This window comes from Populus nigra, chromosome 6 (assembly GCF_951802175.1).
Source record: "Populus nigra chromosome 6, ddPopNigr1.1, whole genome shotgun sequence".
NCBI classification, from domain to species: Eukaryota; Viridiplantae; Streptophyta; class Magnoliopsida; order Malpighiales; family Salicaceae; genus Populus; species Populus nigra.
In genome coordinates, this window is record NC_084857.1 from 4,054,564 (window position 1) to 4,082,209 (window position 27,646).

At 34.2% G+C, this 27,646-nt stretch overlaps 4 protein-coding genes and 1 pseudogene across 5 annotated transcripts; 1 reads left to right on the forward strand and 4 right to left on the reverse strand.

Moving 5' to 3' along the window:
- Nucleotides 1-3,217: 3,217 nt before the first annotated feature.
- Nucleotides 3,218-8,214, forward strand: LOC133697083 (glycosylinositol phosphorylceramide mannosyl transferase 1-like). 2 transcript variants are annotated; one of them, XM_062119426.1, is made up of 5 exons: nucleotides 3,218-3,712; nucleotides 4,672-5,068; nucleotides 5,700-5,863; nucleotides 5,958-6,028; nucleotides 7,675-8,214. In XM_062119426.1, the coding sequence occupies exons 1-5, from the start codon at nucleotides 3,513-3,515 to the stop codon at nucleotides 7,833-7,835; spliced, it is 993 nt and encodes a 330-aa protein (XP_061975410.1). In that variant the 5' UTR covers nucleotides 3,218-3,512; the 3' UTR covers nucleotides 7,836-8,214. The 2 variants fall into 2 exon arrangements, with proteins under 2 accessions (XP_061975410.1, XP_061975411.1); XM_062119427.1 differs by having other exon boundaries at nucleotides 6,701-7,886.
- A 1,780-nt stretch (nucleotides 8,215-9,994) lies between these two features.
- Nucleotides 9,995-12,790, reverse strand: LOC133697081 (uncharacterized). Its single transcript, XM_062119425.1, has 3 exons — nucleotides 12,668-12,790; nucleotides 10,920-12,483; nucleotides 9,995-10,451 (listed from the first exon to the last, which is right to left on the reverse strand). The coding sequence occupies exons 2-3, from the start codon at nucleotides 12,254-12,256 to the stop codon at nucleotides 10,217-10,219; spliced, it is 1,572 nt and encodes a 523-aa protein (XP_061975409.1). The 5' UTR covers nucleotides 12,257-12,483; nucleotides 12,668-12,790; the 3' UTR covers nucleotides 9,995-10,216.
- A 734-nt stretch (nucleotides 12,791-13,524) lies between these two features.
- LOC133695712 (B3 domain-containing transcription factor VRN1-like) lies at nucleotides 13,525-16,315 on the reverse strand. The gene is made up of 5 exons (XM_062117640.1): nucleotides 16,059-16,315; nucleotides 14,548-15,139; nucleotides 14,295-14,464; nucleotides 13,945-14,218; nucleotides 13,525-13,852 (listed from the first exon to the last, which is right to left on the reverse strand). Exons 1-4 carry the CDS (start codon nucleotides 16,182-16,184, stop codon nucleotides 13,952-13,954), a joined length of 1,155 nt encoding a protein of 384 aa, XP_061973624.1. The 5' UTR covers nucleotides 16,185-16,315; the 3' UTR covers nucleotides 13,525-13,852; nucleotides 13,945-13,951.
- Nucleotides 16,316-17,399: 1,084 nt separating this feature from the next.
- Nucleotides 17,400-18,537, reverse strand: LOC133696964 (uncharacterized; annotated as a pseudogene).
- A 3,132-nt stretch (nucleotides 18,538-21,669) lies between these two features.
- LOC133697748 (nematode resistance protein-like HSPRO2) lies at nucleotides 21,670-23,498 on the reverse strand. The gene has a single exon (XM_062120501.1). It carries the CDS (start codon nucleotides 23,287-23,289, stop codon nucleotides 21,850-21,852), a length of 1,440 nt encoding a protein of 479 aa, XP_061976485.1. The 5' UTR covers nucleotides 23,290-23,498; the 3' UTR covers nucleotides 21,670-21,849.
- Nucleotides 23,499-27,646: the final 4,148 nt, after the last annotated feature.

Below are 27,646 nucleotides of genomic sequence, written 5' to 3' on the forward strand. Positions count from 1 at the left end.
ATTTTTAATTTCAGTACATCAAAATAATTTAAAAATATAAAAAATAATTATTTAAAATAAATAATAAAATAATTTTTTAAAAATTTTTATTAAAAACATTTTTGGAACGCAAAAATAAAATATAAATAAAACTTTTTAGAATAATTGAATACCAAATCAATAAGAATAAAAAAAGCATGTATAAAGCACCAAGATCATTTAGGTAATGTTTGGGAACGTGGTTCAACCCGTGTTTTTAAAAAATTTGAAATTTTATTTTGTTAAAATTTAATATGATCTGTATGTTTTGAATCGTTTTGATGTGCTGATATTAAAAATAATTTTTTAAAAATAAAAAAACATCAATAACATATATTTTGATACGAAAAGTTATTTAAAAAATATCCACAGCCACGTTACCAATCATTGTCTTAATTAAACATAGAGAGAGGACTGTCCTTTTAGACTAACCTTTTCGCATACTTTACTTTACTTTGATTTGTTTGATGTTGGTGTTTAAACGATGAAGCCGAATGATTAGGGTTTTCAAAAATCTTATTTAGGTTGAAGGTTATGAAAATCCGACAGTTATTAAGTGATCACTTGATAATAAAGAAAGTGATCTAGCACGGCGATGTTGGGATGCTTATGGAACTAATGAAATTGCTCCACGTAATTCTTTTTTATTTTTCGAGGTTAACCTGTACCTGGTCATCTGACCCAGTCAACTCCAAGGCTAGATGTAACAACTAACAACTATATTTCAAAGTTTAAGGTTATTTGGGTTATAACAGATCAATTGAGAGAATCTTAAATTTGGCGTGGCTCTAGCAGCCAACCATAGATGAGACTATTTGATCTTATGCTTTTAAAAACATCATTTGATTAATTATAAAATTTTTGTTTTTTACACAGGGCTTCACATATAATTAAATATCAAACTTTATTTTTTATTAAAAAAATAACATGCTTTTTATTTATTAACATTTTTTATTTATTTTTTTAAAAATATTGTGTATAATGTCAAGATTAGTTTAATAAAATAATTGATTTTTAACTCTTGATCTGTCACCTTATCACTAGCCCTCGCGTGTTCCCCTGTGTAACTTTTTTGGATTAATTAAAAACCGGTAGTTTTGCTTTGACTAGCAGTACAAAAGAGTTAGAGAATATAAACCGTGTTTTTAAAAAAATAATAATTTTTTTTTTGTTAAAATTTAATATGATTTGTATTTTTTGGATCGTTTTAATATATTAATATTAAAAATAATTTTTAAAAAATAAAAAAATATCATATATATTTCAACATAAAAATTTATTGAAAAAATAACCATTACCTCACCACACCACATAAACTATGAAGTAAAATGTTTTTAGTGTTATATCATTACAAGTAAAATATTAGTGGGAGTGATGGTTGTGGAGGAAGACGTGGTAAGATGATTGGCGATGACATGGCGGTAATGGTAAGATGACAGTAATAGCAGCATTGACATGGCAATGATAATAAAAGAGTTGATGATGAAATGATAGCGAGGTGCTATTAGTGGAATGGTGATGGTGATGATTAAAATAACTTGAAGATATTGTAAAAAAATTATTATTTATAAAATTTATTATATAAAAAAAGATTTTTTGGCTAGTGAATTAAGTTACATGATTAATTAAAAAAATATTTTATATTATTTATTTTTTAAAAAAAATATTTTATAAAAAACAAACCCATGAAAAAAATTTTCATAAAATATTTTCAAGAAGCAAATACAAAAAAATCTATAAAGTATTTTCATGTAAAATATATTACATGAAACAACTGAAAAGGATTTGAAAAAATCAGATAAATAAAAATTCTATGCGATAATTAAAAATTTTCAAATAAAAAAAATCATTAGAAAATTCAAGAAGTATCGATGCTAAATATCTATATGAATTATTTATTTTTTCTACTATTCTCCTCGCACATCTCGAGTTGTTATTGATATTTTTCATTGTACAGAAATTCATCAAAATTTTCAATGGTTTCTTATGGACACGTGGATCTTAATTTCTTGACTATATAAATTATCGACATGATTCTGAGATAATGTTATCGAGTTTAAAATACACCAATTAACATATATATGAACTGCACTTTTTTACTTTGTAAAATCCAAAAAATAAAGTTTATTCACAAACTTTCAAACTTTGTCAGTGTTCTTTAGCAACCACTCGTAAATAAAACCTTGCTAAATAATATGTATAATTACATGGGATGACTACTCTTCTCCTTCAGGCTCCGTAGCTTCGCCAGGATATGTGTGTTTGTTATTGTAATTCAACACACTTTTTAAATTATTATTTTTTAAAAAATATTAAATTAATATATTTTAATTATTTTTTTTATAATTTTAGTTAAAAAAAACAATACACTCATTGCGTATTGTATTTTTTTAAATATTAAAACTATATAAAAAAACAATACACTGCAATACTAAGTATTGTATTCGCATGCTCATCTGTTCTCTTGAAAGAGCATCAATTTAGGTGTAAACAATATATTAAATAATTTAAAATATTTTTATATTTTTAATATTAACACATCAAAATTATAAAAAAATATTAATTAAATATTATTTTAAATTAAAATTATTTTTAAAAAATATCTAAACACAGATAAAAAAATTGTATTAAACATTTTTTTAGATAATGTTTGTTTGTGCGGCTGCATCTTATTTTTAAAATTTTTAAAAATTTTTAAGCTTTAAGTTACTTTTTGATATATTTTTATCGTTCTAATATACCGATATTAAAAATAAAAAACAGTATTATAATATAAAATTTATTTTTAAAAATAATATATACTACAGTTCTAAATTTTAAATTTTAAATATGATACTAGTACCAGAGATTTGGAGTGTTTGTTTTTACATTTTATTTTATTTGTTTTAAATCAGGTTTATTTTTTTTATTTTAAATTAATATTTTTAAATAATTTTAAATCTTTTAATATGCTCATAACTAACCAGCTCGAATTAAGGAAAAGGGAAGCCCAGCCCATGGACGAAACACATCTCAGTAAATCCATTTGGGCGGCCAAGAGGTCAAAAGACGACGACAACGGCATAGACCCAGATTTCATCAAACTAATCTCATAATCTCGAATCACAAATGCCCATCGGACGGGTAAGTTCGAATCAGGTGTCATCTATCACGTGCATTAACACGCTAACATCTGTCTCCTTACCCACACCTTAAAAAAATCGTTCTTGTTTTGCCAACGAAAATGGAAAACCCAAACAGCCTGAAAGAGAGACTCATTTTCAAGCACCAGAGTCCAGACATCACGCATTACCATACAAAAAAATAATTCGATGCAGTGTAAACAAACTCACGACACGTGTCCATCACCTTCTTCCCCTCTCTCTGCCTTAGTTTTAATGCTTCATCCACTCAAATCCGCTGGTTACTGAGTCGACTTGGACTGGTTAATCGGCGAGTTACTGTTTTCAAAGTGGAGAGAAGATAAAGAAAAAAGAGGCGTTAACACTGGCGGAATGAGAGGGACGTTATTGGCTAACCGTCGCGGGGTGCAGAGATTCCGGCAACTCGCGATCACAGCCGTTAAATCGTCGAAGATCAAGCTCCTTCTCCTCTGTTGCATCGCGTTTACGGTACTCGTGGTCGGTACCCGCGCGTCCGATTTTATGGGAGGGACTAATTACAGCGATTCTGTTGATCAGTTTCCTCTTCCAGAGTGCGTATAACTAATTACTAGAAGTGGTGATAATTATATACCAATCCTTTCCATTTTTAAAAAGTTAGATGGGATTTTTATCTTTTATTATCACTAACCATGAATCGTTATTGAAGATTTATTCAGATTTGGTTAAGAAATGACTTTAGTAATTCTTACTTCTTGCCAATGAAAGTGAACTAGGAAAACTAATTTGTCTAGCAAGGAAGTTTCTTGATTTGACTTAAATGTGGGTAGTATCAGTAATAAAGCTTTTAGTTTTTACTTATATACATGTGCGTGTATGCTGAACTGGGAAAGTTCATTCTTTTTCGGTGTATAAGGTCAAGAATTTAAATAATGAAAATTTATATATTTGCTTTCAAACCAGATTAGAGTGGATAACGAGAAATGACAATTTGTAAATGAGAAATTTGACCTGTTTTCATTCCAAAGATGAACAGCAGAGTTGTGAAAGGGGCATTCCTTGATGTCTGTATCTTTAGGATGCATAGTTTTTGAAAAGTAAGTAGGAATAGTATGTAATGGAACTGAATCCGTCATGTAAAAATCAACTTTAGGGGTTCAATGTTCCAACCTTCAGAAATTGAGTTGGCCATTGCTCCGATAGAACACCAATTTCCCTTTAATGTTATGATATCTTTTCCATATTTAAGCATGGTTGTTTGGTGTCTATGTCAAAATTGAAGTAATTTTGCGTTAATAGATCGCCCTTCATGAATCTAACTAGAATTGTTTGTTGCAGAAATGTACTGTAATGTTTCAATAAGTGAAAACATCTATCAGTAAATTGTTTCGTTTTTTTTTAGCCAGAACTCAGAAGTTGGAATATGTTTAGAACTGCCTTGTTGATATCTCTAATACTCCATGGTTAAAAAAAGAAAGAAAAGATATCTTTAATACTCTGCATTATGGCACAGCATGCTAGATCTTATTGTTTTGTGATCGATTATATACAGGAAAGGATATGCTATCGTAATGAACACATGGAAAAGATATGATCTGTTGAAGCAATCCATTTCTCATTATTCATCATGTACAGGGCTCAAATCTATACATATTGTGTGGAGTGAGCCCAATCCTCCTTCAGATTCTCTTTCCAAATTTCTAAACCATGTGGTAGAATCGAAAACTAAAGGGCTGAAGAAAATCAAATTGAGTTTTGATATCAACAAGGAAGACAGTTTGAACAATAGATTCAAAGAAATATCTGGATTGAAGACAGATGCTGTTTTTTCGATCGATGATGATGTTATATTTCCTTGTTCCTCAGTGGAGTTTGCTTTCAAGGTTTGGCAAAGTGCCCCAGATGCAATGGTGGGGTTTGTTCCTCGTGCCCATTGGGTTGATAAATCGGTATGGCTTCTTGAAGATCTTGCATTTCATATTCTCTTTTGTCCATCACTTTCAAGTTTGCAGTTAGTTCATATGACAATTATGTTTGGTTTTGATATTTCGAAGCTTCACACACACACATCAAGCTCAACTTTATATGGAGGATTATGTTTGTGTCAGAACATATAACTAAAGTGTGATTTTTGCATGCTGAAAGGCCTTCATGGGTTATCTTCTGGCCAAAGCCATTTTCTTATTTATGGTGTCAAGACTACACACGGACCCTATTTACTTGATCTATATCTAATGTTCTTTTATGTTCTTCTTCATGCGCACATATTAGAGGAAATAGCACTAAATGATGGCAGGTTCATATATCAATTTGAAGGCAAGTTTTAGGAAGCATTTACTGCTTCATAACTTATTGAAAACTATACGTTTGTGCTTGAAATTACAACTGTAATCATTAGTTCAAGACAGTTATGAACTCTACCTAGATATCGTTTGTTCTTGAAGTGCCAATATGCAAATTGTAATTAGGCAAAATTTATTCCATTTGTAATTTATTCTTTAGCAATTTTTTTAACAATTAGGCATGATTGAGGATAAAGGATTTTTCATTAACCATTTCATTTTCTCAAACTATGTGCAGCAAGGAAAAAAGGATTACTATACATACGGTGGATGGTGGTCTGTGTGGTGGACAGGCACTTACAGTATGGTACTCTCAAAAGCAGCTTTTTTCAACAAGAAGTATCTTAGGCTGTACACAAATGAGATGCCACCATCAATCAAAGAATTTGTGACCAAGAATAGGTTTGTCTTGTACTTAGTTTTTTACTTGGCCACTGTTTCTGTTATATTTATTCAATGGCTACTTTTCTTCTTAATCTTGGAATGGATTCACCAGAAATTGTGAAGATATTGCAATGTCTTTTCTTGTTGCAAATGCAACTGGTGCCCCCCCTATATGGGTGAAAGGTAAATGATCTATCTTATTGTAGCTTTCATCTGTTTATCCCCTCTAATTTCATGATTGCTAATATTACTAGTACTTTCCTAATTTAAGAGGGGTGTTATGTTATGAAATGCACTGGAATGCACTATGTATTTTTATATAAAATCCTGTGCAACGAAACTACCAAAACAGCCATTTCTTGAACTATTTTAGTGGTTAAACTTGAAACTTCTTCTTCACTGCCAAAAAAGGGTTGATAGAAAGATTTATTCTTTTGTGGCCATTAGAAAATTGTGTTCTGTTATAGCTCCAGCAAGGCTAAATTCACTGATTTCCCTGGTCAGCTTGCCTTATTCTCACATCTGGTAGACCATTTTTTTGTTTCCTTGTCTTTGTATTTACACCATGTCTTGCCTGTTGCTGTTTCATAGAAATAATTGATATCTCAATTTTTCTTTGTGAGCCAAGGAGGTGAAAGATGATGTCATCCAAGTAATAATGTTTCAGTTAAAGCGAAAGCAATGGTCTTCATTCATTATATGCTAAAACCATCTGCATCAGACCAGGGTTGCGAATATATCTACACTAATGTTCTCGGTTCATCAACTAGGTAATAGACTAAAATTAAGTAAAGATGATAAACTAAAAATCCTTGCACTGTCTCTTACCATATTGGAGGATTTTTTGCAAGATAGGGTGCCAGTGAGCAGTCTGTGGAGATTCTGTGCTGTTGTGTACCAACTCTAATAGGGCCTGCATCTTATTATACTGTATCGTGCTACAGTGAGCTTCTGTGAATTTGATAACACACAACGTTGTAATGTATCTTGGTTTGCAAACATGTAGTTCCATTTCAGGGTTTACTGTTCTAAAGGGTCCAATCAAGGAGAATGATGCAAACTGTGCATGACACTTCCAGGTTTTAATAACATGACTTGGACATTAGTTGGTTTCTCTCTTGAGCCTTAGACCCAAGGTTGACTGATGAAAGTACCTAGCTTTTAAAATATCATGTCTTCTGGTATAACATGGTTTTTGTAACTTGTTCCGTGTATAAGGTGTGCCTGCTGTGCTCGCTATTCATCATACCTCTGATGAAATTTCAATTCCAAATTGTAAATTTTGTACAAAAATACTGAAATTTGTTGTGGTCGGGCATGGTTGAGAAATGGAGCTTTAGGTCTGGTATACAGGAGTTGTATCATTTTTACATGTCCACAGGAAACTTTAGGAACTTTGTTTCTCTATGGGTGGGATGTAAGAAATAGGAGAAGCATGATACTGGGGCAACTTTATTTCCACTCTGTGAACACCACTGTTTACTTCCCAAACCCCAAATAAGCCCTACTGCTCCGTTTTGGTAACTATCATTTATCAATAAGCAGCACATCTTGGTGAATGCTAGAACTGTGCGCCAGTTATGATCTGGATTTCTGTTCAAGACACATTCTGTCAAATTGTGTAAAATTTACCTTTTCAATATTTCTTAACCTTTTCTATTATTGGAATCAGCAACAAGGGAGAAGAAATTCCCCCCACCTGTTGCATCCTTAAAAATGCTTCTGCTTTAAATATTGCTTTGAAGATTTTAAACGATAATTTTTTGTTATTTCTCATTTGTTTGTGACTTGGAAATATTTCTATTTCTTCTTGGCTATTGAAATTTTAGGTACGATACATGAGATTGGTTCGACTGGAATTAGTAGCTTGGGAGGGCATAGCGAAAAAAGAACGGGATGCCTCAATAGATTTGTTGCTGAGTTTGGGCGAATGCCCCTGTTACCCACTACTGTAAAGGCTGTTGACAGCCGCATTGCCTGGTTTTGGTGATACTTGAGTTTCCACCATATTGAATTGCAATATTTCCACTTTTTTTGGCAATCCTTCCAGTGATTGCAGTTCTTTTTATTTCGAGTTGTGCAACACTCGATATTCTACCTTACTGGTCTCTTTCTGAGATGGAAGGCATGACGCCCCAGAATGTTTACTTGTATTCTTACCATATAGCGTAACTACTAGGGAGTCGGAGTTTGAGATAGTTACCATTTTGTCTTCTGATGCTGTGATTTTGGTTTAGAAGGGGCCGCCATCACTGTAATTTTGACTTCCTTTGGCAAAATCATACATAAGATTTTGATGGCGTGCTCTGTTACTCCATACTTGTCATTGAGCAGCAGAATTAAATAAATGCATCTTGTCATATTCTGTAGACAGACATTTTTAACGGTGCAAGCAACAGGACAGCTTAATGCTAACTTTTTTAAAAAATTCACCGAAAGCACTATACAGGTTAGAGATGCTTTTCAGGCGTCCACAGAAATTAAAGTGGAAGAAACTATAAATTCCCTATCCAGGTTGACAGGATTGTCCTGGTTCATAAGCAGATATTTTCCAGGCATGCTGGAGATTTGTGATGCACGTGAAGAGACCTATCAACAAACAAAGGATTATGCATCCAAGCAGTTTTGAAACTGCAGGACTCTCTTAACTTGCAAGGGAAGTGTTTTTTTATTATTGATGTAGTGTTTTTATTATTGATGGCTATATGAGACAGACTCTCAGAGCCCGCCAATTAGTATTATGAGTTGTTTTTTAAAGGGGATTTTTGTTTGGAAATATATTTAAATAATATTTTTTATTTTTAAATATTTATTTTTGATATTAGGATATCAAATGTCAAATGTTTGTGGGGAAATAAAATAGAAGCCTTGTAAAAACAATTCCAGTACTATCTTCTTTAGAATCACTCCCCCATCTTGGTTTGGTCTAGGACTTCTCTGGACCCTAATTTACTTCCTGTTTTTGCATCAAGCTTGTGAAAAAACATGTTTCCATCATACACTGGTGAACACAGTAATATAACATCAACCAAACAGCTTGTCTGGGTTTGTTGCTTTAACACCACGTCATCGTTCAAAGCAAATGCTAATGATTTTTTTTTTCTGGTCCATGTTCTGATTATTTTAGCCCGGTCAAAGTCAGACCGCTTGAAACAAATTTGGACATCATCCCTGCGTTTTGTGGTTGGAGACTTGTGAATCCAGTATAATGCCGGCTCCAGGTTTCTTGCCACAGACCAAGTGCTGCTATTTTCCACCACCGCAACCATTTTTATATTGAGTTGGAGTGCACTAATGGTTCTCAATACAATCAGCTTGACAGAATTTCAATGACTAGGTAGCTGTTTAGATTCAGTTGTCTGGTTAAACAGATCATGCATGCTGGGTATCTGAATACTTTGATGGTCTTTTTTGTTCTATTCTATTTTTTTTTGGAGAAAAAAATTGACTTTCATGATCATGGCAGCTCATTGGGGGTATGATCCTATTAAACAGGAAATGAAGTGAACGGTTTATTAGTCAATCTGACATATTTTTCAACGGCGCCGATCCCTTTCTTGCCTTCTCATCATCCTATCAAACTAAGGTAGCTGCAGAATTAATATCCTCTGTGATATTTTGCAGTGATTCCCGCTCTCTCAACTACCATTCTACTTGGTTGAATTCATGGATATTTTGCTTTATCTATGGGCAGAGCATCTCTTAGTATCACGTAACCAAAGTTCAACGGTAATAGCTTCAAACCGGGAGGATTCTAGGTTCATATTCGGTCATTGCATAGGAAAAAGAAGAGCAACCTTCAATATTTGCATTTTTTTTCTTGAAGATTTGTGAAAAGAAGTTTGTCGCGGCGATGTGGCCAGCCTATTCTTAGCTAAAACTATTACACAGAACTGGGAATTGTTTACAGTATTTGGGATTGCAACCCATCCATTTGCATCCAGTGATGTAAGAACAGGATATCGATCTTTTCAGACCTAGAATAAGAATTAAAAGGTTCTAGCTTGTTGGTGCTGAAACTACACCTGCTTAGCTAGCACCTTTGGCTCTAAGAGCTGGTTCAACTAACATAAGGATTCAAATCAAATGCTGGTGTTAATTGAAGATCATATTTCATATTTGCTTATCCAGTTTCTTGAACTAGCGATGTATACAGAAGATAATAATTTCTTTCCAGAAGAGATCTGCATATCAATGCACAATCTTTTTGCATACATTACAAGTCTCAGAACAGCTTCCTACAGAAGAGAACAAAGTTAAAAGCTAAAATCAGCATTCTTGTCCTTCGTAAGTGCCCTATACTAGGATTATAATGGCATGCTCTTTTAATATACTCATCTCTGTTCAAATTACAAAATCTTATTCTAGTTATCATTGAGGAGCATTAAGAGGAAAACATGTCTCTTCGCCTCCAGTGCTCCAGAGGAAAGAAGCATACTTGGAAGCATGCTCAGTGTTATTCGGTTCAATTGATAAAGCTTGCAGATATCTCTCTTCTGCACTCCACAAGTCCTTCCTTACCCTCCACAAGAAATCTGCGTAGTGACTGAATGCCTCAGCATCTGGTGGTCCAACCATTATAGCACGCTTGAAGCATTTCTCTGCCCTGTTATGTTCCCAGATAATTGAGAAAGAAAAGGAAACAGAATCAGAAATCACATGATTGTCACAATATTTGATACCAGAAGAGAAATAATCTCTAGTTTGGTTGGTGGTGAAAGGGAAGCCTTTCCGAAAGGCTTCTCAATCACCAACGTCTGTGGAAGATGAATTGCATAAGACTCAACATGATTACATTACTCGGTAAAAAGGAGTTATGATAGTGAACGTCTCCATTCCTTCACTAATCGAAGGAAAGAACTAGGACTCATTTTCTTTGAGGAATCAAAAGGTTATGGCAGCTAAATGGAACACTTCAAAAACTTCTCCATTTCTCATCTTACTATGTTATAAGCATATAGACCAATCTTATGCTGTTATGCAGGATACCATTGCATTCAACTGATATCTAAAAAAACAAGAAAAGGTTGTAAAACACTGAGAGGTTAAATTAGAGGGTAGGAATCTGGATCACCTGTCGTAGTCGTGACGAACTGTGCAAAGGAACTGAGCATAATTAGAAAGCAGAAGAGGGTTTTTTGGATCCTCAGCGATAGCCATCTGATAAAGAAGATCAGTTCTGTAATACTCAACATAATCACTCGGTTCAAGATCCACTGTTACACGTGATACGAACTGTTTCATAGTCTCACGATCAAGAACCTCATATCCTGATTCCACTTGCATTCTTGAAGCTTCCTCTACCATTGCGTTCCACAGTACTGTATCTTCCACTGAATCCATTTCTTGATTTCCGGGCAAAGAAACCTCACCTGTCTCTTCGGGAACAAGGTTGGGATACCGAATAAAAGGTGATATTCTCCCAAAATGCCAGTCGCTCCCTTCACTCCCACCGATGCTCCGGTCAACTTTCCCTGCACCACCGTTGTTATTTCCTACAGCATGATCAACATTTGATTGTTCTTGGTCCATTTCGTCTGGAGTTGTGATAGTCTCTTGGAAGATTCTTGGTGATGGAGTAGCAGCAACACCAATGTTGCCAAACATTGAGTGTACAGTGAAATTGGCTAAAAGGAGCATCACATAAACCATGAGCGTTGGTGTCCGCGAAAAGACTTGTTGAAAGAGCCACACAAATGAAGCATTCAGTTCCGAGTGAACCTTTTCCAGAATCCTTCGTAAATCTTCACCGTGAAGACTCCCCCTTGTATATAAAGCGTGGCTCTGAAGCTCTTGAATTATCAACACCATGGAAGCAAAGGCCCTCTTCACAGAGCAGTATGCAGAATTCCGCACAACTGCAAAACCCTTTTGCCATTTTAACTTCCTCTTAAGCATCCTTAATGACAAAGGAATGTCAACGCTATTTGCTCTCAGTTCAATGCTCATCCTTGCAATCTCATTTCTCCCTGGCCAATCTGGTGGCTCTGGTTGAATTCCAAGCAGACTAGGCTCCAGAAACTCAATCTTCGAAGGCAAAAACGAGTCGGAATTATTCCTATTTTTGCTGCTTTCTCCATCATTACTTTTAGAAATATTAGAACTGTCTGATACTGCATAAGCAGTGTCGTTGTGATCATTTTCGTCATCATCCACAACATCATAACTCCTTGCCAAATATTCAATCTCTTCGTTGTAAAACTCATCAAGACTGTCACTGCAAGATCTTTTCAAACCAGGACCTTTGAGATTCCTAGAAGAACCAAAAATGATTGATGGATGGGGTAATAGACAAGCCAAACCTTGATTGCTTCCACCACCAAAATAAGATCTTGCAAAAACAGGTCTTCTACAAGTAGATGATAAAGGGGGAACTATGAGATGCAAACTTTGCAAAATCTCCAGTCCCATTTATTATTGGAGACTTTAAATTTTCTAATTCAATAGAAGAGGGCTAAAAAAAACTCGAGTTTCTCTCACGGAAGAAGAAAAAAAAAAAACAAGAAAGAGAGACAAGATACAGCAATTTATAATCAAGTCAAAAGTCCCATGTTGCCCGTGGAAAATCTTGCCTTTCTATATAAAATCAAGGGCACATTCAAGTCTAGAAGGTCCTGTTGCTTTTAATTCAATCCCACCTGAAAACATGGCCACAAAGCTACCCGTTAGAGTAAAAAAGAAAATGAAAATGAAAATCTCCTTTTGATGACATTGCTTTCACTTTCTCCACTCTCACATTTTCATAATTGAAGAACTATGTAAACATGTCTAAACAAAAGTAACGAGGTTTTAATCACACACACACACACACACGAAGCTTACCAGAATTTTGATGCTAAAAATGATAATCCTATCATGAAACCTGTCAGGAATTATTTTTATCTCTTCTTGTAATTGGAGAAAGAGAGAGAGCTAGCTAGTACTAGAAGCAAGGGTGCTTGTCACATAAGAGTATTTATTTTTTTTCTATTGTAATATACTAGGTTTTTTTTTTTTTTTTTCCTCTCCCAAAAATTCAAAACTTTGCAGTATCTTTCTATTGGCTGTTACAGGTGAAGATTTTGCGGGGTTCTAGTAACTTGCAGGAACGAGACACGTGTCCTGGCTATACATGACACGTTGACACTTTTAGTTTTCTCGTGAGTTGCGCTGTAATCTTATTGGTTAGCGACATGGCTAAAGGCCTACAGCACACGTAGGAGTTTCAAGACTGTTACACATGGTCTCTTCCTATACCGAGTCAAGTGCCCTAGGCAGAGGGGATTTTAACAGCTTTTGCCTCTGGATCTTCTCCTTGACAGGCCCAAACACCAAAAAACAGCTTCACGGGCATTTATATACACGTGGCGAATTTTGGATGGGTTGCAATTATTAATGGCCCAGTGATTAAGTACTTATGGGCTCTGAAACTATTCTTGTAAGCATAATAGTATCAGGCCTGTCATGAGTTTTAAAAGGCAAAGTGGCCCATTAAACATGGACTCCCAGATCTAGGTCTGTCGATCACCTCAAGGTCAGGTTTCCCGGAAATATGAACTGGCAGCAGAGTTTCCTTTGTAAAATGAATATAGATTGATGCCCGTCAATGTGTTTTGTGCTGGAATCAGATTGTCCTAGACTCCTAGTCTAGTTTTTGTTTGTTTTTTAGTGTCTAATGGGATCCATAATTAGCAGGGAGATAATTTCCTCTTTACAAAGGAACAAGCTGCAGAATATTATACATCAGCAGAGTGAGTTCGTTTAGCAAGCGAACTTTACACAAGGTTATGATCTACATTTATACATTACAAAACAACAAAAGAAATTCAAAGAACAGAATTTGCTGATGCTGTGCGCGTCAGGTTTTCCTTCCATTTCCTGCTGTTGTGTGCCTTCAACTGCATAGGTATGAAAGTATAGAAACCAGAAAACTTGTTGCTTATAGCTATAGTTCCGACTAGTTGAAGTCCTAAACAAGATGCCATTCAGTAAGCTGCCCTCTGACAAACTAACCAATCAAACCTCGATCTGTGCTCATTTGAAATAAACTGTATCAGTAAACAATATACCAAACAGGAATTAGGTGCCAATATCAACCGATTACTTACAGTTGCTCTTACCCTCAATTTAATCCGAAGGCACATTGTCTTCAAGTTCACGAAAAATTGCGACTTTCAGCACGAATTTCTCCTTGTTGATTAGCTCAAAGACACATACATCTCCTTCCATCAGATTATTTTCCTGGGAAAATTCATTCCATCCTTTTGAGATACTCAAATAGCGACATTGGTTTCTATTGATTTGTATAGGCCACTCTCTTCCGTCAGAAACTTGAAGTTTAATACACCGAGGAGCATCGCTCAAATGTCTTTGAGCAAATTCAAGTGGCACGTACTGCACCAAACAAGAAAAAATGAGAATTGAAAATAAAATTTGAGAATTTCACGAGCTTATTCTATGCATGGCATACCAAAAAATGGTTATAGAAATTATATCGCCTCAACATAACCATGAAAGATGGACTTTTAGGCTTGAACATTCTGGCAGCATGAATTGCCCTCTTGCTTTTTTCCGATGCCTTTGCAAACCCCCGAGGAACAAATTCTATAGCTTCGCATTCTGGCAACAACTCGTTTTCACCTGCGATTAATGGAAAAAAGACATCATAGAGCATAATATCACACAAGGAATGTTGCAACAAATAAACAAAACAAAGAGCTCACCAAGTCTAGATTTTGATTTGCTTTTCTTGGCTTTGGTTTCTCCATGGGGAGCAGTCATTCTATGTTTCTTCAACGACTTCCCTCTTCTTGATTCACTAGTATCATCTATATCGGTCATCTCAAGATACTCTTTCCTTACAGTTGTCTCTGATGATGGACCGTGCCCTTTGCTTGAACCCCCCTCTCTAGCATTTAGATTGAAAACTCTACTTTTCAGAGCACGACAATAATGGGTATCCAAGCTTTCAACAGAGCCTTCATCTTTCATTTCATCTTCATCATAGAATGAGCATTTTTCAGCATCATTCATCCCCTCACCTCCAGTTGGTCTCATACGTCGATACTGAATTTCACAAGCAGTCATATCAAATATAAGAACACTGAAATTGGAGTCACCTCTATATCGAAAGACTACAAGATAACCAGAACCAATAGAATGATGCTCTACAAACTTTTGCCATCCCTCATCAAACCAAATGTTGTTATGCTCTTTTGTTATTCCTACTTGCCATTCATTACCACTGGGGACAGCAACTTTAGCAATATCAGAGAGCCCTTCCCCAAATTTCTCCACAAACTTCCTTGGAATTCTCTGCATGAATTTTTTCTTGAATTAGACTGGTGTCCCAGTGCAAATTATATTACAAGTAGAACAAAAGGTGCTTCAAAGATAATAAATATCGTTTCGAACATTTGCATTATAGTATAGTTTTTATTATAAAACGAACTCACATCGGCACATTTCAGCTACAATAGATGGCAGGGTATCATAAGAATTGTAAGGGGTTAAATACAAAACTATATATGCCATATGGAAATTATATCGATTACATCGAAATGCATCATTGAAATCCAAAGCCCTGAAGTCAAATCCTGTTTTTCCAACTACAGTCAATGCTTTATGATCAAAATCCTTATCAGGCTTGCCAAGTACTTTACTTTTCCACTCCAATAATAACAGCGCCTTCTGAACAACTTTAAGCAGACATGATGAAATAGAGTCATGTATTGGCCTGGGCTTGGAGGTTTATAATAATGAAAAGTCTGTGCTTAGGCTATGGCCAATAGGCTCATGACCTGACATTATCAGCTAGGTCTCCTTTTGCGGGAAATCCATTTGTGATTATATATAAAGAGCTGGCATTTTGCTGCATTCAGCTGAATGATAATTATATAACTTTCTGGAGGATGGCCCAATACAACAAAGATTCCTCACTATAGCTTCAAAATTCAAATTGAACTTTCATAATGTACCTGAACGCATACGATTACGACTAAATCCCTGTTTTCTTTCCGTTTTTAAAAACAATACCCGTTCTTTTTTGTCCTTTTTGGACATGCAAAGCACAAACAATGGAACTGACTAGCTGCAGAATCAGAATGAACCAGAATTAAGGGTCACTTACTGATAATTTTCAATCTTCAATCTTTTTATAACAATGAACTTGAATCCACAATACATTACCACATGCAAGCAAAGAAAGCGGAAAAAACGTGTAGTAATTAATTACCAGCTTCTTGTCTTTCAGTGTGCTAGGGAAGACTATCTTGAAGAAATGGCATAGCGGGCTCTCTATCTGAGAATGTGAGCGCAGGTCGCGGCTCCGGCTGGGCCCACCTTCCTTCCGAGAAGACATCGAAGTAGACAAAGGCAACTAGCTATGAGGAAATGCCGGTGTTGCAAGAAATCCCTTGACTTATACTGACACTGCTGCAATACGTGTTCGTAGACTGGAAATTTGACAGTACAAGTGGCACATTATCTCGGTTGATGTGTGCACTAGTTGTCCTTAGATTATGCAAAATTACAATTATAAACCCAGTTGGTTCCATTACGAACAAGCATAGACTAAGAATACGTTTGGTAACGCTTAAAAAATTCATTTTTTAAAAAAGAAAATTTAATATATTTTATTTGTTTTAGATTGTTTTGATTTGATGTATTAATATTAAAAATAATTTTTAAAAATAAAAAAATATCATTAAAATATATTTCAATACAAAAAATTATTTAAAAAATAATCATAACTACACTATAAAATATTCTTTAAAAATAATTAAGATTCATTTATAAAATTTGAAAATGGTAGGAGGGATTGGGTGCCAGAAATACTTAGATTTGATAATAAACTCACACTAGCTATATCGTCATTTTTTTTAAGTAAAGCTGTAAATGAAAAAAATTATTCATATTAGATTTTAGATTGAATGATTTTAATGAATATTAAAAATATTTTATTTTATATTATCATTTATTTTAAAATATTAGCTCGATATTCTCTAAGGGGAAATTATATTATATACCAAGATAAAACAATTGCTTTGAGTTTGTAACCATACTTGAAAATTATAAATGAAATAAATTTAAGCATCATTAATAATTAGTTGTTTGAATCAACTTAAATATAATATTTAACCAATCAAATCACGTGTTTTACTAGATTTCATTTTTAGTTGTTAAAATAGTTTGGAATTTTATTTTGATGTTTTTTATAATTTATTTTTTAATAGTCGCCAATTTAAGTTATTTTAAAACTATTAAAAAATTATATGTTCTTAATTTTAGAATATGTAAAATTAATCGTGTTTCCTAAACAGTCATTTAATCAAATTATGAGCACTTATTCTGATAATAAAAGTTCCATTTGCAAAAAGAAAAGGACACTTATTCTGATAATAAAAATTCAAATTGCAATAAAAAAAAGAACATTAATACGAAAAACACCTTAAGCCAATATAAAGTCGTTTCAACAAAAACTATAAACGTGGCTCATCACAATGAAAAGTCCAAAAACAGATGATGAACAAAACAACCTTCATAAGAAAATCCATTACAAAAATCATTCATTTTCTCACATAATGGAACATCTAGAAATCACCGCCCCAACGACCGTCCCAGCGAACAATGCTGCATGATGCCACATCTAGAAAAAAAAAAAATTTGGTGAATAATATTTTACGAAACATAAATTTTCAAGCCTTGTGGTTACTATATATGCATAGAAATTATAAACACAATGCCTGAAATAAAGGAAATTAAATTGATAAAACATTAATAATTTATAATTAAATACGAAAAGAAAATTGTCAGACCATAATTTTTTATTTCTAAATTTAAAAAAAAATGAGTTTGATTATAATTTAAATATTGAAGTGCAGAATTGAGTGCGCGTCTGTGTCGCTTCAATTGAGTATAAAGCAAATTAAAGAAAATTCGTTTGATTAAATAATAGTGCATTTCACGCCCACAATGATCATTAAATTAGGCAAGTAGTAATACAGAAACTTACATCTCCTTGATGTGGATTGTAGGGTACAACCTCGTGTCTTCCAGGTTCGGGGAGCCGTTCCATAATAAGCTCTGGGGTTGGAGTCTGCAACAAAAATAGATTATTAATAAATTGAAAATTTTTGAAAAACATTTAAACTCCACGCATAATTTGAAATTAAAAAATGCAACAGCAACTGGGTTTACATTCTTCTTTATTTCTTCTGCTACTCTCTTCTTTTCAGCTTCCTCTTTGCAGCGTTCTTCTCTTTCAAAGCATCCAACCTCTTGGTTTCAAGCAGAACATAGTTATCGAAGAATTTCTTGTGACTGTGCACGTATCGTCCCTGTTCGAAACAGGCACAGCAGAGATTGAAGGACCTATCCTCATGATCAATGCATTCCATGCAAGACAAGAAAATTCCCTTCATAAACTCACCGCAACCATTGCAGAATTTTCTGCCACTATCAATTATGTAGCAAAGTGTCATTGCTTCCAGTAAATCTAGTCCGCCAGTTCCGTTTTTGTTTAGCTCTTTGAAGAAGCTGGGATTTGCCATCTCTCTGCGGCCCTCATTCTCAAGGAATGCCAAGAACTCGTGAAGGCTTATCTGGCCATCACCGTCCACATCCATTCTCTTGAAAAGTTGGTGCCCAAGATCTTTATTATCACTATTGGCAGTTTCGTAATAGGCTTTTGCAATTTTGTGCAACTCATCCATTTCAAACAGGAAACAAGATTGGGAAAAAAATTTAGTTTATCTGTAGCAACGAAGGAAGACTTCTATTATCCCTATATATCATCATATAATCGGCGCCTGCCTCGTCTTCCACAACAGTGTAGTACAATTAACTCACTTATTGTTTTCTTTTTTCGATAAAGTATATCATGACTCTTCGTTTTCATCTAATTTTCATTGAATGGATTATTTATTATTCCAATGTTCCAGGTCCATCTCTCTCTCTTTCGATGATGCAGCTCGACAATGTGTGTTCATTAAGGGACGGAATAGAGATAGTACCACATTTCCACTATATCCAAGAAGAAGAAGCTTGTTGGGTTCTCCTCCTTCCTCTATATATCATCATATAATTGGCATCTGCTTCGTCTTCCACAACAGTCTAGTACAATTAACTCTCTTTATTGTTTTCTTTTTTCGATAAAGTATATCATGACTCTTCGTTTTCATCTAATTTTCATTGAATGGATTATTTATTATTCCAATTTCCCAGGTCCATCTCTCTCGATGATGATGATGATGCAACTCGACGATGTGTGTTCATTAAGGGACGGAATAGAGATAGTTCCACATTTCTACTATATCCGAGAAGAAGAAGCTTGTTCTCCTCCTTCCTATGTTCTAAGATCGAGAATTGACATGGATGGCTTAAACTTTAAGGGATGCTGCATGTGCAATTCGTTGTGGACTGTTTTAACTTGTAACCTCATTTTGCTCTAAATGGAAGGCAAATGACGAGCATGAACAGTTGTTGCCTATTGACAGGACCATTCATGTCCGAGTGATATAGTGGGCCTGTAAACTATACATTAAACGTTTTGGGCTGTTCTATAGGCCGAAGCGATCTGTTAATGACCCGTTGTCGTCTATATAAAATTTACAGGCCTAACCTTATTAGGCCCAAAATATGCTGGCAAGCTATATTCATTCGTCTCTCTTTTCTATTTCTATTTCTATTAAGCTCGAAGGGGAAAACTTTTCGCAATTCAGTAATAGAGCTGCTGAGAGCATTGTAGCCGAGAGATACATTCATTATCCTCCGATGCACTGGACGCATAAACTGCCCATCTCGATTCTGGAGTGACAGCTTACACGTGCATTTTTATTTTGGCCATCCATGTCTGCAAGTCGCGGGGCCAAGCTGGCTCAGACAAAGCACACCAGCACTTTAATGGGAAAGAATAGGAAGAGTTTCGGATCAAAAAATTTGTATTTTTTATAGTTTCAGGTTCGAATCATGTGGTTGTTTATATGATGATCATTGAAGGTTTACATGGTCATTAACTTTAGAATCCATAAGATTAGTTGAGGTACATACAAGTTGGTTCGGACATTCACATTAAACTAAAAAAAAAAAAAAAAAGCATTACAGTTCCAACTTTAATGTGACATGTGTACGTGTCTTCAATGAGACCATGGGTTGTCTGCCTTGCTTTTTTTTTCTTTCATTCCAAATTCAAGGTCTAGAAAAAATATTCTCTTTTAATTGCTGTTAGTATTTTTTTCAACCTGGACTCGGTATAATAAAATATTTTGCACGCGGTGAATGACATGGAAAGATTGACCAGACAGGCTCCTTAATTAATTTGACTAATTAATCACGATTCTTAACATGAAAATAGCAAAATCTCCTAGGTTTTTTTTTTCAAAGGTGTATTAATTCGTTGGACGACTATTGACACGAGCGAGGTGTTCAATTCTTGTGTTAGCCGCTGCCTCATCAACTTGAAAATGTAAAAGAGTGAAACGATCCGGATGAAAATGATACGTCACAGATTTTTTTTCTCAAGTTAGATTTGAACCAAGTTGTTTGATGAAAATGATACGTCACAAATGACCTTTTTTTTTTATCAAGATGTTTGACGTGCTGATTTAGATTACAAATATTATTGGTGCGATAAGCTGCGGGATAAAAAAAGTTTTAAATACAAAAATTTTGTGGGTGTTTTTAATTTATTTATAGTAAAATAAAATTAAATTTTATAAAAATTAATTTGGTATGACCTAATCAATTTTACACGATTAAAATTAACTCAAACGATCAGTAATATATAATTTTACTCCAAATAAATACTTAAAATTATATTTTTAAAAAATTATTAAAAGGACAACATACTAAATCGATTCAGATCAACCTGTCAATCTACTTGCGGTGTAATGAAATCATGATAACCTAATAATAAATAAATCAAAACAAAATAAATTATGAAGTCTAATTTTTAATAAACTCAATATTAAATGATGAAATTAAAAAATAATTCAAGTCAATTTGGGTTAACCTATTAAAACTACGATTCGAGATATGAGATTGAATAACCCATGTTAAAGCAAATTAAAGCAAATTATAATATTTAATTTCCAATAAAATAATATAAAAGGATGGAATTAAAATTGAAAAATACATAAAAATATCGTTCGAATTAACCCATGTTAACTTGTGAAATTTTATGAATTTAAATATTCGACGAATCTAATATTAAAAAATAAAATAACAATTAAAAAATAAAAATATAGATTATGAAAAAAAATCAAGTGAATAGTATTTTGTGAGTACGGATAAAATACATCTAATATTAAAAATTAAAATTAAAATTAAAAAAATTATTCGAAGGATGAAGATGAATAGTATAGTTTTTTTTTTTTTTTTGTTAATCTGCTAGACGAAATTATTTTGAGTACGGATAAAAAAACATTTACGTTATCTTGCATTAGAAATTCATGATGAGCGTATAACATCGAGTAACATGTTTGTCAAATAGTTTACAGAAAAAGAATTCTTAATTTGTAAAAATCATCGCTTGTTTTTCTTTTTTCAAAACATGGATAATTACTTTTGCCAAAAACCAGACCTCTCCAAGACCTCATGTCAGGTTTTGAATTCTTAAAAGACAGCTGTAGTAGTTAGTTTCTCCAACTAAATTCTTGCATTTTCTTTCATGTTCGAACTCCGATACAAATTAAATAATTGATTTTTTCTAAATTATCAAATATGCGAGACAGGTTAACAAGAAACTGGCTGTAACCGATTATCATCTGGAAAACTAGAAAGGTTCACAATTTCACTAGAAGATAATGATTTTAGACCCTAGAAATATACTTCAATCGAAGCTACAATTTTTCAAAGAATAATATTATCAAAATTTTTATAATATCAAATATATTGATGGTACAAATAATTAGAAAAAAAGAAAGAAAGAAGAAAAAACAATGCAATTAATAAACTGTCTAATAAAAAGAAAAAACTATTAAATCAGGCTCGTTGGAGTCCCCCCACCGATTCCCCCACCGATCCCTTCACTGCTTCCTCCGACTCCGTCTCTCCATCCCAGTATGTTGTCGATGACTCCACGACTCTCCTAAAAAAGTCTTAGCAGCATCCAAACTCGGAAAATAAGTGGGTTCAAGGAACAACTGAGTCAACGAGTCACAACTCTCGGAACTCACCAAAACGCCATTCCCTTTGGCCTCCAAACTCCCCATAACAACAACCAACACCTGTTTATACGCATAAAAGAACCGCTTCAAAGCACCCTCAATTGCCTGCAAAGCCTGAAGCAAATAAACCTTCTCAAACTCCCTTTTTTCACTGTACAACCTCATGGCCGCTTCTTGTATCCTGGGCCCACCTTTTGGGTCCACTTCAACGCCTAAAATCTCCGGTACCTTATGCTTCAATTCCTTGCACGATTTGGTTATCTCCACCAATTCTCTCGATCTGAAACAAAACGGAGCCGTTTCGTCTAGCGATCGCATTTGTAACTGATTTTTTAGCCTCAGGAAATCATCTGGATCCATCAGTAGATGCAAGTCTTCAATTTCTGCTAGAAGTTTCCAGATTCTCTCGACTAGATAACAATCGTTTGCTGCTCTTGAAAATTCTTTGCTTTCGATTCTTTCAGTTACGCGCTCGATTATTTGTTTTGCCACGTGGATCCAGGACTCTAAGATTTGATGCGTGGTATACAATGATTGGTTTTCCTGGTTGTTTATGTGATCGTAAGGACTCTTTTTGAGGGCGTGGATTTCGTTCGGCCTGCAAACAGCGTCGTATTCAAGGTTTGGCTTGCCGGTTAGGTTTGGCTCGCCGAGACCTAGTGTGTACGGGCACCGTCTCATCTCGCACTCTATAGAGTACAAGATTTTCTGAGCTACATCTTCTGATGTCTGCCACGTTGCGAGCCTAGGCAGCAGACTTCCCTCGCTGGTTTTACTGACCACTGTAGTTTCACCTGGAACCTTCCAGACCTCCGCATAGCTTCCATCTCTAACCAGAACACTGTTCGCTGAGCTCAAGTCAACGATCGGAGCCGTACCACGCGTTGTGCTACCTTCTGCCTCGTCTTCGATGATGATCGCGATTAACTCAATCTGAGAGGTGGTGAGTGACTCGATCCTCCGCGTCAATTCTCTCCGATTCGCGTATGGTCTTGCATCTGATAAAACCGTTGAAATGAACCGGAAAGTGATTTCTAGAGCTTGCAAGGCTGGCTTTAGAATAGACTCTGTTTTCCAATTAGGAAATTCTTTGCGGTTCCATATCTGATGCAGCTCTGCGAGGCGGAAGCAGTGCTCGTAAGCTGAACAAGAGGAGTCGGAAGCAGGAGTCGGAGTGATATTCGAGACGCCACGAAACGGAATGGCTGGGATTGAGATTTGGAGTTTGTTGGAGAGTTTTGGGGATTTGTTTGGGAGATCAGAGGATACCATCTTTGCTTTCCAATCTAGATCAACCATTTTTTTTGCTTCGGAAGAAATGGAAATGGAGATTAAACGGAATTCGTTGTGTGTTTTTTTAGCCTTTCGAGTTTTGTTTGGGTGGTGAGAAAAGTGGAGGGGGTTGTGTATATATATAGAGAGAGTGTTGGAGCTTGGAGGGATTGAAGCCGTCTTGAAACTTGAAAGTAAAAGGGAGGTTGGGAATTTGAGTTTTTGAAAGTCGTGGAGATTGAATTTTAATTGTTTAATTGGATTTTAAAAAAAAAAGGAGTCGGGAAAATTCGAAAGACAAAGAGAAAGAGAAAGGACATAGAGCTTATCCATAAGGACCTAACGTGGAAGGTGTATCGGGTGGGCAAGGCATTCAAGAAGGAAACTGCGTTTTCTTGGATTATTCTAGCAAAAAGAGGTAGGCAGCGGAACGGTTCCAATGTTTGACCTTGGTCTTCGCTGGCTATTTTGTTCAATTAAATCCGCCTTTGATTCTGATCTTCTAATGCGAGTCTTATTTTCCCCCTCGCCTGTACCTCCAATCACGTGCTGCCCTGGTGATTATTTGATTTGACCCCCCCTGCTTTAAAATTTTGAAGTTCTATCTGAATAAAAATGCTCATTTAGAAGGATCCATTATACGGCACTCTTGAATACACTCTTCTCGTATTCACATGTTATTGAATTCTGACCAGTGTGTAATTAAAGAAAAGTATGGTATAAGTTTTGTAAGTATTTTCCAGTGCGGGGCATTTGTTTGTTCAAGGAAGGACGTGTTTGGTCACTGTTTGGGAATGTGGTTGTTAAAATTTAATATAATTTGTATGTTTTGGATCGTTTTGATGTGTTGATATCAAAAATAATTTTAAAAAAATAAAAAAATATTATTTGTATGTATTTCGGCACGAAAAGTTATTTGAAAAGCAATCGCTGCTACACTGTCAAACATACTAAGCAAAGCAATAAGTAGGGGGTTTGATATGGTAGTGTAAAATATCTTTTAAAAATATTTTTTATTTAAGAATATATTGAATTTTTTATTTTATTTTTAATATTAGTATATCAAAATTATTAAAAAACACCAAAAAACAATAAATTTAATGATTCTTCATATTAAAATACATAGTTAAAACACAATCCTAAAAACAATGTAAATATCAAAGAGTCAATTTTTAATTTTTTTATTGCGTGCTTAATTTTAGGGCCTGTTCGGAAAAACAAAGGCATCCTGCGTTCGTGTTTTCAGACAAATACTTCAAATGTTTTCACATTCTACCTTTTGACTGTAATCTTGGAAATGCTCATTTAAATCTGAGAAATACTTTGAGAAATATAAAGTTGGTTAAATCGCGATAACAAATGAATTTCTTTTCTTTTTCTTTACTATATGAAACCTAGAGAAAATTGATGGATGGAAAATTGAAGGAAAATCGAGGAAGTACAAACCCAGGACAGCATATTCGTTTTTCTTAGCAGTTGAATATAATCCACGAATTAACATCTAAGGAGGGCGAGCGACAGGAACCTCCTGCTCTCATTAAAACAAAAATCTCTTCCTAATTACCAACCGCGAAATTACGGTCTGCTCCCTACCCTGAAGTTACCGTTTTGATCATTGACCTTAATTTTCCACCGGTCAATATTACTTACTGTTCAACTTCAAACAGTAACCGTTACCAGGTAGACATCAAGTGTTTTTTGACCCTTTTAAAATCTATAATCGCAGTAGAGCCACTGTCTGTTTCCTAAGAATCAGTCCGTGTTTTTAGAGGAAATGACTGCACAGCAAATGGTCAAAAGATTACAGCAGGACCAAAAACTTTCAAAGAAAACGCGGCTCCCGATCTGTCGTCCAGCTCTTACTACTCCTAGGCATCTTGGGTCCATTCCAATCATTTTAGACATGGATAACATGGAGCCATTTTTTTCTCTGTTAGGGAACATATTTCTCATTCGGAGTTAAATGAAGTAATTGTGCGTGTCATCATTTTAGTATCCAATGGAGGACTGAACCTCTTATCGTCTGCATATCCTTGTCCAGATTACGAGCCAGTCACGAATCACGCAGGACTAACTAGCTCAAACGGGAAAGAAGAAATATGCCCTCGTTTGGTGTTGATTAAAACTTGACCTTTTCTATAACTTGATTTAAGATTGAAGTTGTTGATTAAATGAGTTAATCTAAAATGAGGTTGTTTTTTATTTTTTTAAGTTAGATTATATCTCATCTGAGTTTTAATTGGAAGAACTAAGTTTAATTGAGTAAACTCTCAACCTGACAAGAAATTTAACTCAGGCTAAGTCTGTAATTTTGGATTATTGGGTTAAACTGCTAACCAAACTAAGTTTAATTACACTGGTCTGGTTAATGAGGGGATGAATGTTCAAGTCCAATTAATCTTAAGTTTGTTTTTAAAAAAAACATGTACAATATATCAGTTTTTGGGTGGATTCGAGGAGGAAAAAAAATTCAAAAATCAAACTAAAACAAACCAATTTCGAGTTTGGCTTTTTATGCCCAAAACTTATTTTAAATCCGAACTAAATCAATGTCTTGGGTTCGGTAATTTTTTAGATGGACCAGAATAGTGCACCCTTGACTATATAGACACTTCAGGACCTCGCTGCTCGAGTAGAGAAATAGCTTCACGTGTCTTATATTTCAAGGATTGTGCCCAATCTATCCCTTATCTATTTGATTGCATCCTGCTAATTCTTAAAAAGTTAGTGTATCTTCGATATATTTTCTCGTCAGTTTCTCGCCGTCAGAAATTAAAATTAACAAAAATACATCACGTGGCTTACCCACGATTATGTTCAGATTTTATATGCTTAAAACATATCTCACTGCGAGATAGATAAACCGAGATTTAATCTAATCTTGCGTGTAGGTTATTCCATACCTAGCAAGCTTTGGGGTAAAATTGGTTTTTTTTTATTTTCTTTAAAAGATTTTATAAATATATATGAACTTGATCGTATACAAATTATGTGGTGAATTTTTATTAGTTTTGAAGGTAAAAACCAGTCAAAATGATATGTTGAAGATGCAGCAACTTTCAAAGATAGATTAAACACGACTCTTAAAATATTTAAATACATGTCGGCATTTTTTATTGTTTGAGTTCTATGTAAGAATCACTTCCTATATCTGAAATAGTTGAGGCGACAACTCGTCTAACTATTTTTTTTTTCAATCCTTTTTGTAATTTTCCCCTTCCTTTTTTTTTTCATTTTCACACGTTTATTTAATTGAAAAATTGTCTTTGTAAATTATTTTAATTTATTTTTTACAAGTTATCAGTCTCAAACAAATATTTTAATATTTAATTTGTGTTCAATTTTACAAATATTTAATTTTGTTATTTTATAATCAAGTGATAAATAATTTTTAAAAAGACAAAATTTTTAAATCTAGTAGAATTTATAATTTGAATATCAGATCTTACGAGTTAACTTGTAAAACCTGTATAATTTAACTTGTTATCTTTTTAATATTAAATAAGGTGGTTTTAATTTTTTTAATCAAATCATTTTTTTTATTAATTGTTTATGTTATTTTTTATTTGTTAATTTAACGGAGTCAAATCAAAACAACTTCTATATAGTTTGATTTTAAACCTGTATTAAGGAAGAGATTGAGTTGGGTAATTTTAAAATTAATTTATTAAACAAGATTTAGTAACAATCTAAATAATTTTTTTATAGTTAAATATTTTTTAACATTTTTTTTTATTCGAGCCACCATATAAACTAGTATGTTATAAGTGTCCCAGTAACGACAAATCTAGCAAGTATAAGATATATATTTTAAAAAAAAAAAAACATTACTGAAGCATTAAAGATTGGATTTGACACACTAAAACAATGAAGGTGGTTGAACAAGACCAGCAACACCAAGAAGCTAGCAGGACGCGGAAGAGTAACTAAATCAGACACGTAGCTAAATTCATTTTGTCCGCGTTTAGACTGGGCATTCGTGAACTCTTTTTTTTTTTTTTTTACATGTATCATCATTTTAAAGATATTTTATAGCAAACCTTCTTAATTTATAAAAAATAGAAAAACCATTGTTCATATTATTTTTGGTTCAAATCATAAGCAGTAATTTAATTAGTGTTTGACAAGTCTCATAAGCACTAATTTGATTAGTGCTTGACAAGTATTTTGTTTTATGTCAAGTATTGGATGCTCTAAACAAAGGGCAACCCTTGTTTAATTGGATTTTGATTTCTCCTTTAAACATTCTTAGTTGGATCCAATCACCTCGTTTGCCGCCTTTAAAAAAAAGAGGAAATTTAGTGCCATCGTTCTTGGATTATTACACGTGTCAAACAGGATTGCCGGTGCAAATCAGACTCGGCATGGTGGCATCCAACTCGGC

Bases quoted from the DNA above. Each gene is read 5' to 3' on its own strand.
- LOC133697748 (XM_062120501.1), bottom strand. From the start codon at position 23,289: ATGGTTGATCTAGATTGGAAAGCAAAGATGGTATCCTCTGATCTCCCA.
- LOC133695712 (XM_062117640.1), bottom strand. From the start codon at position 16,184: ATGTCTTCTCGGAAGGAAGGTGGGCCCAGCCGGAGCCGCGACCTGCGC. The intron at 14,465-14,547 runs GTGAGCTCTTTG...CATTAATCGCAG, and splicing joins CAAATCAAAATCTAGACTTG to GTGAAAACGAGTTGTTGCCA. The intron at 14,219-14,294 runs GTATGCCATGCA...TGTTTGGTGCAG, and splicing joins ATTTCTATAACCATTTTTTG to TACGTGCCACTTGAATTTGC.
- LOC133697081 (XM_062119425.1), bottom strand. From the start codon at position 12,256: ATGGGACTGGAGATTTTGCAAAGTTTGCATCTCATAGTTCCCCCTTTA. The intron at 10,452-10,919 runs GTGATCCAGATT...GGAACATAACAG, and splicing joins GTTCGTCACGACTACGACAG to GGCAGAGAAATGCTTCAAGC.
- LOC133697083 (XM_062119426.1), top strand. From the start codon at position 3,513: ATGAGAGGGACGTTATTGGCTAACCGTCGCGGGGTGCAGAGATTCCGG. The intron at 3,713-4,671 runs GTGCGTATAACT...GATTATATACAG, and splicing joins GATCAGTTTCCTCTTCCAGA to GAAAGGATATGCTATCGTAA. The intron at 5,864-5,957 runs GTTTGTCTTGTA...TGGATTCACCAG, and splicing joins GAATTTGTGACCAAGAATAG to AAATTGTGAAGATATTGCAA.